General features: G+C 35.6%; 1 protein-coding gene across 1 annotated transcript in view; it reads left to right on the top strand.

Moving 5' to 3' along the window:
* Positions 1-14,780, top strand: part of REV3L (REV3 like, DNA directed polymerase zeta catalytic subunit) — a 200,323-nt gene that overhangs the window by 68,098 nt on the left and 117,445 nt on the right. The window contains exons 3-4 of the mRNA XM_023512479.1: positions 470-544; positions 9,148-9,308. Coding sequence (XP_023368247.1) covers positions 470-544; positions 9,148-9,308 — 236 coding nt within the window. The remainder of the gene's footprint in view (positions 1-469; positions 545-9,147; positions 9,309-14,780) is intronic.

Genomic DNA, 14,780 nt, shown 5'->3' with positions numbered 1-14,780 from the left:
AGGCGCCCGCCACAACACCCAGCTATTTTTTGGTTGCAGCCATCATTGTTGTTTGGCGGGCCCGGGCTGGATTCGAACGCACCACCTTAGGTATATGTGGCTGGTGCTTTAGCCACTTGAGCCAAGTTCTTGGCGCCGAGCCAAGAACTTCAAAAAAAAAATGTTGGTAAGAGAAAAGAGCCACTTAGAGTCGTGATGATTGAGAGATTAAGGTATAAATGATGTATTGCTCCTTTTAGTCTGTAGTTTTTGTCAAGTGATATTTTAACATTTTTAAAAAGCTTCAGTATTTCATATGTTAACACTGATAATTTTAATTGAATTGTCTTGGTTTAATTATTTGTTTTTTCCATAATAAGTATAAATAAGATTGAATTAAGCCTGCTAAACCTAATTAGGCCAATACATTGCCTTATTTCATCCCTAAATGATGAAAATAATTTGAAATATCTTTTTTCTTATGTTTCAGGCCTTTCTATGGTTATCATGAGAAGGAAAGACACTTCATGAAGATCTATCTTTACAATCCTGCAATGGTGAAAAGGTACAAAGATAAATGAAACCAATATGAATAACTATCACTTACATATTTTAGTAATAAAAAGAAAAATGTAGAAGAAAGACATGTATAGTTTGTAGCATTATTAAAGAAAAATATCATAAAGTACAAATTTATGTGTACAGAGAGAGATTCATGGCTTGGATTCTAGGAAGGATACATATATATATATGTATGTATATATATATTTTTTAATTGAGACAGAGTTTCACTTTGTTACTCTCAGTGGTGTCATAGCTCAACAGCAACCTTAAACTCTTGGGCTCAAGTGATCCTCTTGCCTCTGCCTTCCTAGTAGCTGGGACTATAGGTACCCGCCATAATGCCTGGCTATTGTTGTTGTTGTTGTTGTTTAGCAGGCTGGGGCTGGGTTCAAACCCACCAGCCCCAGAGGATGTGACTGGCATCCTAACCACAGAGCTACAGGCACCCCCTAGGAGGGAAATTTTAAATGTGGAGGCCCCCAACTGCTTCTCTCCTGTCTTAGATTTAGAGTTTATAGAACTAGGTATAGGAGATGGTGGCTGCCATGCATGTTCTTAGGGCCCCATTGGCCAGATGAGATGTTAAATACTAAGAGAAACTTGGTCTTCAGTTTTACTTGTCTGTTAAGTGATCCTCCTGCTTCAGCCTCCTGAGTAGCGACTACAGGACCTGCTACAATGCCTGGCTAGTCTTTCTGTTTTTAGTAGAGAGGGGGTCTCATTCTTGCTTTGGTTGGTCCCGAACTCCTAAGCTGAAGCAATCTACCCACCTCAGCCTCCCAGAGTGTTACGATTACAGGCATGAGCCACCACAACAACCCTATTCTTCAGTTTTAAAATGAGGAGAAGTGTCTGAGAGTGGGACCAGAATGAGAGGGCTTCTGAGATCTCAGAATCCTCTTCGACTCAGTACTAGATGTTAGTGAAATTTTATAACCTGGGTTTTTTGTTTGTTTTGGTTGTTTTTTCATTCCTTCAAGCAGTTGCTTTCCCTTTAGTTTATTTTCAGAATTACCCTGGAGCCGAGGTTATTGAAGGTGGGTGGGAAGGACACGTATATGGAAGATTTTAATCAAACTTTAAGATTCAAAACAAGGATTTTTACTGTATGTAGTGACAAGCTAGACTAAAAGTGGCCTTGGGGGAATGCTGAGGATTATTTTTCAGGAGGTCCTTTCTACCAGGAATTACTGGGTTCCAGAAAGTAACATTTTGGTAAAACACAAATTGGATGTTTCTCCATATTGAGTTAAGGCATAGTTACCAAGACTTAAAGTTTAGTCTGGATTAAACAAGTTAGCACTTCAGCACTTCACTGATTCTCAGCTCTAATCCCATTGGTTATTCCCTTCTAAGAGTAACCAGTGAAAACTAGTTTTCCTATAGCCAGCCTCTGTCAGGACCTTACCCCAAATAACTTCTGTTATATAAGGTCCCAAAACAATATTCCAGAATTGGCACTTATAGAGAGTGATATTTCTTTTAGCAGTTCCCCTCTACTCATACTTTCTCATATTCATAGAATACAAAAGAGCAATTCGTGTGGGCTCTTAGCCTCTCTCACATGTATAAATTGGTAAGACATAAACTTCTGTTATTTTTTCTTTTCTCAAGTTGTTCTGGAGTAGGAGCCATGATTAAAAGTTACATAAGTCTTTTCTAAATAACCTTTAAACTGTAATTCTACTTAAAGTATAAATATAATCCATTTTTCCTTACACTTGTAGCAATCAGACATTTATTAAGCTATTCTCAATAAGTTTAAATTATAAAGTCAGCTATGACAGTGTCTAAAATCCCTGATTTATTAATGAATTCATTTATTCATTTTAATAAATATTTATAAAGTGCCTACAATATTTGATGCTTTGCGGAAGTTGGAGAGTAGATATGGTGAGCAAAGTTTGATGGTTCTTGCCCTGAGGAAACTTACAGCAAGTAGAAGAGACAGACCATGAACAAGAAACTGAAACATAAAAACAAAAATTGTCATACCTGCTAGGAAGAAAAAGAATGGGAGTTGGAATGAAAAAAATATATATATTTTCTCCTTTTTTGTTATTTTTTATTATATGGTTATACATCAATCATTTGCATTATAATATTTAACTAATACTTAGTGTAGTGATTAAGAGCCTAGGCTCTGAAACCAGATTGCCTGTATTCACATCTGGCTCTGCTCCTTTCAGGTAGGTGATTTTAGTCAAGATATTTAATCTCTCTGTGCCTTAGCTTCCTCATCTTTAAATAGGATTGCTGCTTGTACATGTTGTTCTAATGATTAAATGTGTCGATATCTGTAAATCACTTAGAATAGTGCTTGGCATGTTGTAAGTGCTGTGTTATTATAAGTTTTGGCTATAGTATACATATAAAACCTCAAAGTGAAACTTCAGGACGTCCTCTTTACTCTTCACTCTTCCCTAGAGACATCACTTCAAGGGTTTGGTATCTGTTCTTACATTTTTATACATACATAGGTACACATATTCATCCACATATTCTCTTTTTAAATTTTTCATAAAAAGTTGGTATTACACTAGGATGTAAGTTCAATAATAGCAAAGATTTTTGATTACTGTGTTCACTGCTTTATTACTAGAGCTTGCAATAGTGCCTGGGACATAGTAGTGGTATATAACTATTTTTTTAATTAATGATTGAACACTATACAGATCATTTGAGGACTGGCCTCTTGATTCCTCTACTTACTTATATCCTGTGATCTTTACTTCCATTCTTATTAAACTACCTACTCAATTGACTACAGCCTAGAACTTGTCCTACCTCAGAGATTTTAAGTGCAAATATCTTGGTTTCTGGCTATAATCTTCTGTCTTTCTTCAAACAATTTTTTGAGGGATAATTTACACAACACAAAATTCACATATTGTTAAGTGTGTACAGTTAAAGGATTTTTAGTAACTTTACTGAGTTGTACACGTATTGCTATAATTCAGCTTTATAGCCTTTTCATGGCTTCAGTGGCTTCAAAAGATCTTTTATGTCTGGTTTTTATTTTTCTTAAATCTTTTTAACTCTGTCTCTGTTACCCCACTCGACCTGTTTTTAGACTTCAAACTCCTTGGCCCCAGTACTACTGCCTGTTTGGTTTTTTTTGTTTTTGTTTTTTAATTTCTCATTCCTTTCCTTCTTACATCCCTTTTTTTTTTATTTCTTTTGGAGACAGAGTCTCATTTTGTCGCCGTCAGTAGAGTGCCATGACATCACAACTTACCACAACCTCTAGCTCTTGGGCTTAGGTGATTCTCTTGCCTCAGCCTCCCAAGTGGCTGGGACTACAAGTGCCTGCTACAATACCCGGCTATTTTTTGTTGTTGTTGTTGAAGTTTGGCAAGGGCCAGGTTGGAACCTGCCACCCTCAGTATATGGGGCCAGCACCCTACTCACTGAGCCACAGGCACCACCCATTATATCCCATTTTTTATCAGCCCTTCTGTATGCCAGGTAAAACTATCAATTCTGAGTTAATCTATTTATATTTCTTTCTACTGAGCCCTAGTTTATGATTCCTGCAAGGTAAAAACAAGCACAGATTAGGACCACTGTAAATTTATGGTCTTCAACTTTTCCTGGGCCCTGCCCTGCCCATCTGACTTCTCCTTTCAGGGATGTCCAGCCTTTTTCCTTTTCTGCCACACAAGAGTTGTCTTGTACTACACATTAAATACACAAACACTAACAAAAGCTGATGAGCATGATATCTGATACCACAGATAAGCAAATTAGTCCCCAAATAATCTGCATGCAGCCCATGGACCATAGGATGGACACCCTTGGATCAGTTAATTATACTTAAATGTTAAGCTCCTACTGAGGTCTTGCCTTCTGACTTTATAGACAAAATGGAACCCATCATCCTAGAACAATTTTTTCAAAATATGAACTGGGGATTTCTGAAGCTCTTTCAGGGGGTCTGTATGGTCAAAATTACCCATATTCTAAGATCTGATTTGCCTTTTTCACCATGTTCACCAATAGTGGGTTAAATGTAATGACATGAAATCATTGCATTTTCCACCAATAAGCTTTCACCACTAAAAAAAAAAGAAAAAGAAAAAAACAGTTTTATTGGCAAAAAAATTAATTTTTTTGAATCTTGATTCTTGGGTATATATCTTTGTAATATGTGACAAAATGAAAATAAGCATGAAGCACATCTGTGTGCTGAAGTACTATGATTATCTCAAGGAAAGACCCACTTACATAGTTGCTTTTAATTGCAAGCTGAACTAGCACCTTTTTCTTTTAAATGGAACACCATTTTTACTTGAATAACTGATAAATTTCTATGGACTTGTGTATTTGGTAGATACATTCTTGAAAATGAACAAAGTGAGGCTGTTGGTTTAAGGAAAACAACTGATAGTATTTTGTTGGCAATGATAAAATTTGAGCTATCAAGCAAAACTAGATTTTGGAAAACTTTATTTGCTGTGAACTTAAAAACTTTCCAGGACATAAATAGTTTTCTAAGATAGATGATGTCAACGAAGATGATTTTCATATTGTTTAGTGAACATTTAAACTATCTGTATAACTCAGTGGATCTATATTTTATTTTATTTTTTTTTTTTTTGGAGACAGAGTCTCACTCTGTTGCCCAGGCTAAAGTGCCATGGTATCAGCCTAGCTCAAAGTAACCTCAAACTCTTGGGCTCAAGCAATCCTTCTGCCTCAGCCTCCCTAGTAGCTGGGACTATAGGTACCCACCACAACACCCAGCTATTTTTTCTATTTTCTAGTAGAGACAGGGATTTCACTCTTGCTTAGGCTGATCTTGAACTTCTGAGCTCAAGCAATCCTCCTGGCCTAAGAGCCCAGAGTGCTAGGATTATAGGTGTGAGCTACAGCACCCAGCCAGAATCTATATTTTCTTAAATGATCATGCGTGGATAAAAAATATTCAGAGTGCAAGGTAGACCAATAAATTTTAATGTAATAGAATATAAAAAACTTATTAATTTGCATTAATTAGTTGATGCTAAGAAACCATATTTTGCTGCTACATTGAAATTCAACAAGTTGTCCTTTAAGAAACTACTACTTGTTGAGTTTTAGTGTAGTAGCAGAGAATATTGGCATTTGTTTGAAAAGGCTGCTAAATTCCTCCTCCTTTTCCCAACTACATATGTAAGGCTGGATTTTCTTCATATGCTTCACCTCAAGCAATACATACATATATATATATATATACACACACATATATAGGAACAAATAGAGCAGAAGCAAATATGATATATATGCAAACATGTGAAACAATGATCTTTTCTCACTAAGTTGTTTTTACTTTGGAAAATATAGGGTTTTTTTTAATTAAGCATGTTATTTATGTTAACGTATAATGAGTTTGTTTTAAAATCAGTAACTCTCTTAAAAATTTTTGTTGCATTTTTCTAATATGGTACGTATCAATAAATATAAACCACATAAACAAAAGCTTTTTAGTATTCTCCATAATTTTTTAGGAATGAAAAGGGGTCCTGGGATCAAAAAATTTGAAAGCTAGTAGAATAAAGCTCTCTTAGTTTATCAAAGGCAATCCACCTTCTGTGACCTTTTCAAGGATCTCTTCTATCTACCAATTATGTCCATCTTCCTTGCTGACACCATTTAAATATTAATAAGACCCACACATATTCATGTTCATAGACACAGCATTCTCTCTTCTAGCCATTCTCCTTCAAGGATTTACCTATACTTTATGTAACTAATTTTCTTACTCCCCATTCACTTTTTAACTTACTGCAATATTCTTTTTTTTTGTTGAGACAGAGCCTCAAGCTGTCCCCCTGGGTGGAGTGCTGTGGCATCACAGCTCACAGCAACCTCCAACTCCTGGGATCAGGCAAGTCTCCTGCCTCAGCCTCCCAAGTAGCTGGGACCACAGGTGCCCGCCACGACGCCTGGCTATTTTTTGGTTGCAGCCGTCATTGTTGTTTTTGGTGGGCCTGGGCTGGATTCGAACCCGCCACCTTAGGTGTATGTGACTGGCGCCTTAGCCACTTGAGCCACAGGTGCTGAGCCCCCAATATGACTTCTACCCCAACTATTCTACTTGAAGTTGCTTTCAACTAATAACCTTTGTTGCTTAGTCCAGTTTTTGTCCTTACCTTTTGACCTAATGGCAATGTTTATGATGCCTGAAAGCAATCTTAAATGTTGGCTTCTGTGATATAAATCTCGTTTTGTCTTCCTCACACTCATCCGATTATTTGTATTTCTGCCATTTTATTGGATCCTCTTTTATCATCTATGATTGTTTCTTAGATTTCCATGTTAGACTTTCATCTTTTCCTTCAGGAGTGACCAATATTTTTCTTCCTCTGTTGCACACTGGAAGAAGAGTTGTCTTGGGCCACACATTAAATAAACACCAGTGAAAGCTGATTAGCAAAAAGAAAAGGAGATCTGGGCATACTTTTCATGGTATCCAACACCACAGATAAGCAGAAAACATCCTTACAAAATCAGCATGAACCACAGGTTGGATACCGCTGCCTATACTTTCTCCTGTCTCTACAGCCTTACCTATTCCCATGTTGTGTTGTGTTTGCTATTCACTTGACCCAGTAAACCCCACAAAGTCATCCAAGTCAAGAGGCTCAAATCTTTGTGTTCACTAAGAACACATGTGAAATTGCCCAGGCCATCAAGGTATACATATATGAAAAGCCATCATGTATCTGAAGGATGTCATTTTAAAGAAACAGTGTGTACCATTCTGACATTAACAATGATGGAGTTGGTAGGTATGCCAAGGCCAAACTTAGTAGGGCTGGACACCAGGTCAGTGGCCGAAAAAAGAGTGCTGAGTTTTTGCTGCACATGTTTAAAAATGCAGACTAATGCTGAACTTACGGGTTTAGATGTATATTCTCTGGTTATTGAGCATATCCAAATGAATAAAGCACCCAAGATGCATCACCGAACTTACAGAGCTCATGGTCGCATTAATCCATACATGTGCTCCCTGTGCCACATGAAGATGATCCTTACTGAAAAGGAACAGATTGTTCCCAAACCAGAAGAGGGGGTAGCACAGAAGAAACTGAAGAAATAAAATCTTACGGCACGGGAATAGATGCAACATAAAATAAATATAAATAACAGTAAAAAAAAAAAATGAGTAAGTACTCACAAGTCAGAAAATTTTATTTGGATCCTCTACATTTTATGTGTGAGTTTTGACAACTTCTAAAATCTCTGTAAGACTTAATTTCTTTATTTGCCAAATGGGGATGATAGGAACATAGGATTGTAGTGAAGATTACTTGAAATTAAGCATTTAAAGCAGTTAGCACAGTATAGAGTGTTTAAATACATTCCCTGCCTCTGCTGTGTTAAAAAGATTATTCTTATCCTCATTTTTACTATCATTCATTTCCAACAGTATCATAGAAATCTTCCTGGATACTCCTATATATATGTAAACTCCAGAATGTGTATATATATAAGGATAAAGCTGAGTTTATCCTTGTTCTCCCTCTAAAAATCTCCAAAGCAAGCTCTTTTTCTTATAACCTTTCCTATTTCAATAAAGTAGCACCACCATCTAGCTACTTAAGCAAGAAATTTAGGCAGTAATCCTCAACTTCTGTTCTACATCACTCTCCATATCTAGTCATCAAGGCCTAACCGTTTTGTCCCTTAAATATCTCCCAAATCAGTAAATTTCTATGATCCTTGTTACAGCTACCATCATCTTAGTTTTTCTACAATAGTCTCTTCACTCCCTACCTGTAGTCTTGGGCATTCTCTGGCAATCTAGTCATATGACCTTCCTGCTAGTCACTTCTCAGGCAAATTCCACTGCCCTTCAGATGTCTTAATAGGCAAGCTCCAGATGATGTGATTTCTCATTAATTCTCTGGCCCCTCCCCTCACCACAGCCTCTAACACTAGGTTACAGTCTTAACTGTGTATTCAGTTTCTGAATAAGCTGTGTTTTCTCATGACTCTTTACATGTGCAGTTTTATTTACATAAAATACTCTTTCCTCTCTTCAGAGAAGTACCTCTAGTCTATCATTTAGTCTCCTATTTAGTCCTCCAAGAAGGCTTACAGAAACTACTTCTGCACCTCTATCTGATTCTAGATGTTTAATGTACTTCCTTGCATAGTACTTATTATGCTATGTGTAATTGTCTATAGTTTATATTCCCCTTTATGGAGGGGAAAAAAACTCAAGAAAGAAAAAAATTTTAAATGGTAACAGTTGCTCTGAGTGAGGTTTACTTGTTACCTTTTCCCAATTTCTGTAATTTTTTTACTTTGTTTTCTTTCATAATATATACTAATTGTGTGATAATATTTCTGTAATTCTTAAAAGAAAAATCTTATATTTTAAAAACCTTTCTTAACATTTCGATGTTTTGTTTTAAAGTTTTGTCATTCAGGACATGCTACTTACTGTAAAACTTAATTTAAAGTTTTAATTACTAACAAAATACAAATTTCCACTAAAATGGAAATTAAATTTAGTGTGCTAATAAGTGTTTTCTTCTCTATAGTTATATAATTATTGTTTCATTTAACATTTTAGGGAAAATAATTTTAGATATACCTTTTTTTCTAATTTAGGATATGTGAACTTTTGCAAAGTGGAGCCATAATGAATAAATTTTACCAGCCTCATGAAGCGCATATTCCCTACCTCCTACAACTCTTCATTGACTACAATCTGTATGGAATGAATTTAATAAATCTGGCTGCTGTCAAGTTCCGAAAGGCAAGAAGGAAAAGTAAGGTTAATTTTTAAGTTCAAATTAAGCTTTGAAATCAGTGTAATATAATTGATGATTTATAAAATAATCTCTAATCTCTGTTTGCATATGATCCTTTTAATTCTTTATTCATAAAGCACTTATTTTCTAAATATATATTATCAGGAAAAACATCTCAGAAAAAACTTTGGGATTGAGAACACCTTTGTTTTTTTGAGAACAACTTTATTGAAATTGTAATTTACATATTATTTACTCATTTAAATAGGAAAATTTGATGACTTTTAGTAAACAATGCTCCTATCAACATTCAGGTACAAGTCTGTATTTTCATTTCTCTTGATCTGAAACCTAGGAGTAAGAATTTCTGGGTCAGTGTTAGAATGTCTTTGCCTTTTATTCACATTGGATTCCTTCTTTTGTACTTCTCTTAAAATAAAATGAAACTAATATTTTTCTTCCAACCCTCATATCTTTTCTAGCTACCATTATCTTATTTTTTTCTTTACTGCTTGAACTTCTTGAACCAGAGGTCAGCATTTTTTTTTTTTTGGTCTCTTAGTTTACCACTTTTCTTTTTGATTTAATTCCTTTCCTTTCTTCTACCGTGTCCAAACTGCAGTCTGTTAAGGTCACAAAAAAGGATGTTTTATTTCTCTGAATAAAGGGCTAGGTTGTTGGGATCATTGTTTCTGATTAAAACAATTTAAAGCAGCGGTTCTCAACTGTGGCTCATGACCCCTTTGGACTGTATTAAAGGGTTGTGGCATTAGCAAGTTTGAGAACCACTGATTTAAAGGCAATGTGAAATTGAAAAAAATATATATGAAATATATCAGAGAGTTTACCAACAATAAAGAAGTATGGACCAAAAGGGAATAGAGTGTTGAAAGCAACCTTTGCCCTAATAGTGTTTACTAATCCTGGAAAATTTAGAATCTTCTTTGAGACAGCCTTACCCAGTGAGAAGAAACAGAAAGCAAAACCTAGGATCTTTCTGGCAGGTCTGAAACCTCCACAGGGTAAGGTAGGTCCTCAAATAGATAATGCCCTTCAGTTGAGCACAAACTGGGAAGTGGTACATCTTTGAGATAGTTCTTCAGTCTTGTTTGAATTCCTTTGGCCTAGAAGAGATTCCCAAATCTAAAACTTGATCTGAGGTGATACTAATCTGGCAATACAGTCAGGTCTGGCAGGAAAAACAAATGAAAATATTCCCTAGGGGAATTTCTATAGGTCTCAAATTGTACCTAAAAGTAAAATTTCAAGTATAATATGTTCAGCTCACAGTCTAGAATATAGCAGTCACACAAGAAGACTATTCACATCCATGAATAGACCTAGCAAACACAGATATACCCTCGACCTGCAGAAAATTCAGATAATAGAATTAGATACAAATTGAAAAACTGTAATTCAGAATCTTTATCAAATAATCATGCTATTTGCAATGCTCTATTCTACAATGTTGTATTCACTAACAGTTTTGTTTGGTCTCTCCAACATGCTAGTAATATCCTTATGTGGAAAAATTTAGATGCAATAGAAGTTTTTTTAAAAAGAAAATGTTTTGTGGTGACAACTTCTTAAATATTAGATTTTTATTTTAAATACACAAAGATTGAAGCATTGAGATCAGCATGTTCTCCTTTTTAAGTAGACAAAAGTAATTCTATTTGTTTATAACTAATTCTTCTAGATAATAACCTCAGGTTTAGATAATAACTGGTGATGTGCTAAATGCTAATCTTTCTTAACTCCTTAATATCTTAGAATAGTTTTAAATTCCCACAGCAAAACAAATTGTGTGAATGAATAGCTCTCCCTTGGTCCTTAGGATCCCCAAGAAGGAAATTATCTAATGAAGGATAAGGTAAGGCTTGGTCTTTTCTCCATAGAGAAAGAGACTGAGAAGGAAAGGAAGGAAGAGTGAAGATAAATTCAAAACTGAGAAGTGTTCGCTGCCTAACATTTATCCTACAGGGATTGTAGCCTCCTAGTTACCCACCCAGCTACCCCAATCTTTGGGAAGCTTGTATTATTTCATGTGTAGGAGTTACTACTTTTTTTACAGTATAGGTATTTTTAAGGGTAAAGAACTAAGGGATCCCATTACAAAGTTTTCAGACTTACTGTAAACTGCAGTAATCAAGACAGCATGGTTCTTGTGAAAGGATAGACCAGGGGTCCTCAAACTTTTTAAACAGGGGGCCAGTTCACTGTCCCTCAGATGTTGGAGGGCCAGATGCGGGCCCTGGGACGAGTTGGCTGCTAAGCAGGACAGGCAGCAGCGGCAAAAACACCCAGTGGGCCAGGTAAATGTCCTAGGCGGACCACATGTGGTTTGAGGATGCCTGGGATAGACATATATATCAATGGGATGGAGTCCAGAAATACACCTATCATGTATTTGAAATGGGGCATAATTCATCTATATAGGCAACTTAACTTTGACAAAGGTATAATAGTAATTCAATGGAGAAAAGACAGTTTTTACAGCAATATTACTGGAATAATTGGATGTTTATATACTACAAAATAAAAATAAAAGAACCTGCGTGGCACCTGTGGCTCAATGGGTAGGGCCCCAGCTCCATATATTGAGGATGGCAGGTTCGAACCCAGCCTTGGCCAAACTGCAACAAAAAAAAAATCCAGGCATTGTGGCAGGCACCTGTGGTCCCAGATATTCAGGAGGCTGAGGCAAGAAAATTGCCTAAACCAAGCAGTTGGAGGTTGCTGTGAGCTATAACAGCATGACACTCTACTGAGGACGATAAAGTGAGACTCTATCTCTTTAAAAAAAAAAAAAGTTAAAGAACCTGGACATATGCCTCAAGCCTTAAATTAAAAATTAACTTAAGGCTGGGCACAGTGGCTCACACCTGTAATCCTAGCATTCTGGGAGGTTGAGGCAGGTGGATTGCTTGAGAACAGCCTGAGCAAAAGTGAGACCCTGTCTCTATTAAAAATAGAAAAACTGAGGCAAGAGGATCACCTGAGCCCAAGTTGGAGGTTGCTGTGAACTTTGACACTACGTCATTCTACCCAGGGCGACAGCTTGAGACTCTGTCTCCAAAAAATACATAAAATTAAAATACTTAACAGACTTAAGTGTAAAATGTATAACTATTACACTTCCAGCAGAAAGTGAAGGGAAAATCTTGGATTTGGCAATGAGGTTTTAAATATAACACCAAAAACATGACCCTTGAAAAGAAAAAAATGATAAGTTGGATTTTGTCAAAATTAAAAACTTCTGCCTTGTGAAAATACTGTTAAAAGAAGGAAAAGGCAAGTCACAAACCAGAAGAGAATACTAGCAAATTATATAATAAATCTTGTATCTAAAATATATATAGGAATTCTTAAAAATCAATAATAAGAAAGCAAACAATTATCAAAAGACCTGAATAAACACTTCACTAAAGAAGAAAATGTAAGGACAGCAAACACATGAAAAGATAATATTCAGTATTATATGTCACTAGGGAAATGCAAATTAAAACCACAAAGAGCTACCACCATACAGGTGTTAGTGGGGCTAAAATTTTAAATATAGACCTACAATGTGACCCAGTGATTATACTCCTAAATGTATTTACCTAAGTAAAACCTAAGTCCACCCAAACCTTTACAAAAATTTGTATAGCAACTTTATTCATAATTGCTAAAAATGTAAAGCAACTGAGATTAGAAAAACTGTGATACTATTCTTTGCTAAAAAGGATAAGCTGTTGATTCGTACAACATGAGTGAATCTTTAAAGCATTTTATTGAATGAAAGAAGCCAGACTCAAAAGGCCACAAACTGTGTGACTTCATTCTTAATAACATTCTGGAAAAGGCAAAAATATAGCAATGGAAAACAGATTATTGATTTCCAAGGACTAGGACAGAGGAGAGTATTGACATCAAAGGAGATAATCACAGTATTTAAAGGAATTATTCTGTACAGTTCTGGGTTGGTAGATGATTATACATTCATCAGACCCATAGAACTGTACTTTACTAACCTTAACCAACTAATAAAGCTTAACATCACCAATGATGTCATGTGGATATCGTGGTTCCCCTCATAGGATATGATGATAAGAGCACTTCACCTCTGCGATAGTCTTTCCAAAAACCCATAACCTAGTCTCATCATGAAGAAAAACATCAGATGAGCCCAGGTTGGAGGGCAAATAAAAACCATGATTTAGATAAAAGTAATCTTCCAGTGTCAATTTCATTGTTTTGACAAATACAACGTGGTAATATAAAATGTTAAGTATGAGGGAAACCAGGTGACCCATATATGTGAACTCCTTGTACTATCCTTGTAACTTTTCTGTAAATCTAAAATGATTTCAAAATAAAAATGTTATTGGGGAAAAAATAACAGGTCATCACTGTCAAGTATAGCTGAGAGTTTAAAAAGGAGTGAAAAATGGAAAAATGGTCTGGAGAATGTTTAGTAGGAAGAGATCATTTTTACAAAGGTTTCTTTCTAAGAGGTGAAAAGGCACAAGAATAGTTAGAATTTGCAAATATATATAAACTACTTATGTATAAAAGTTACATTGTTAGAATGGCAATTAGGGGCTGGGCAGGATGGGTCACACCTGCAATCCCAGCACTCTGGGAGGCTGAGGTAAGTGGATTGGTTGAGATCAGGAGTTCAAGACCAGCCTGTGCAAGAGTGAGACCTTGTCTCTAAAAAAATATGTGGGCGTTATGGCGGGTGCCTGTAGTCCCAGCTACTTGGAAAGCTGAGGCAAGAGGATCCCTTGAGCCTAAGATTTTGAGTTTGCTATGACGCCATGGCACTCTACCAAGGGTGACAAAGTGACACTCTGTTTCAAAAAAAAGAATGACAATTACAGATTATTTTTCTAAATATGGAAAGTTTTTATAAATTATAGGATGAAACTCTATACTGAAATTATAGAAGGTATAGGTCAGTAATTTCTTGTGTTTTATTTTGTCATTTATCTCAAACTGACAATAAAGTTCTTGTGGTAAATAAATGTTTGTGTGGCCAGGCTTGGTGTCATGCTCCTGTAGTCTCAGCTATTTGGGAGGCTGAGACAGGAGGTCACTGGAGCCCAGTTTGAGACCAGCCTAGGCAATATAGCAAAAGCTCTATCAAAAGAAAAACATAATATATTTCTTATAAGACAAGTTAATGTAATACATAATGTTACTGGAATCTTACTTTTGAAAGTGAAATACATTAAAAAATGAAAAAGATCTTGCAAATTTTGATATTATATACATACAATTTTGTCTTAATCAGCTATCAAATGAAATGGTGATAATTACTATAGATGTTAAAGTGTATAAAAATGTAATACTTAAATGGAGCAAATAATTTGAGCACCACAAATTAATTATGTGTTTTAACATTTACAGTTAAAAAGAAATTATATGTATATATAATATATATTATAAACATACAAGGGCTTCCAGAAAGTATCCAGCCATGTATTTTTTTTTTTTTTTTTT

This window comes from Otolemur garnettii, unplaced genomic scaffold, assembly GCF_000181295.1.
Source record: "Otolemur garnettii isolate 467f Iridium unplaced genomic scaffold, OtoGar3 scaffold00002, whole genome shotgun sequence".
NCBI lineage: Eukaryota > Metazoa > Chordata > Mammalia > Primates > Galagidae > Otolemur > Otolemur garnettii.
This window is presented reverse-complemented; position numbering and strand designations above follow the sequence as displayed.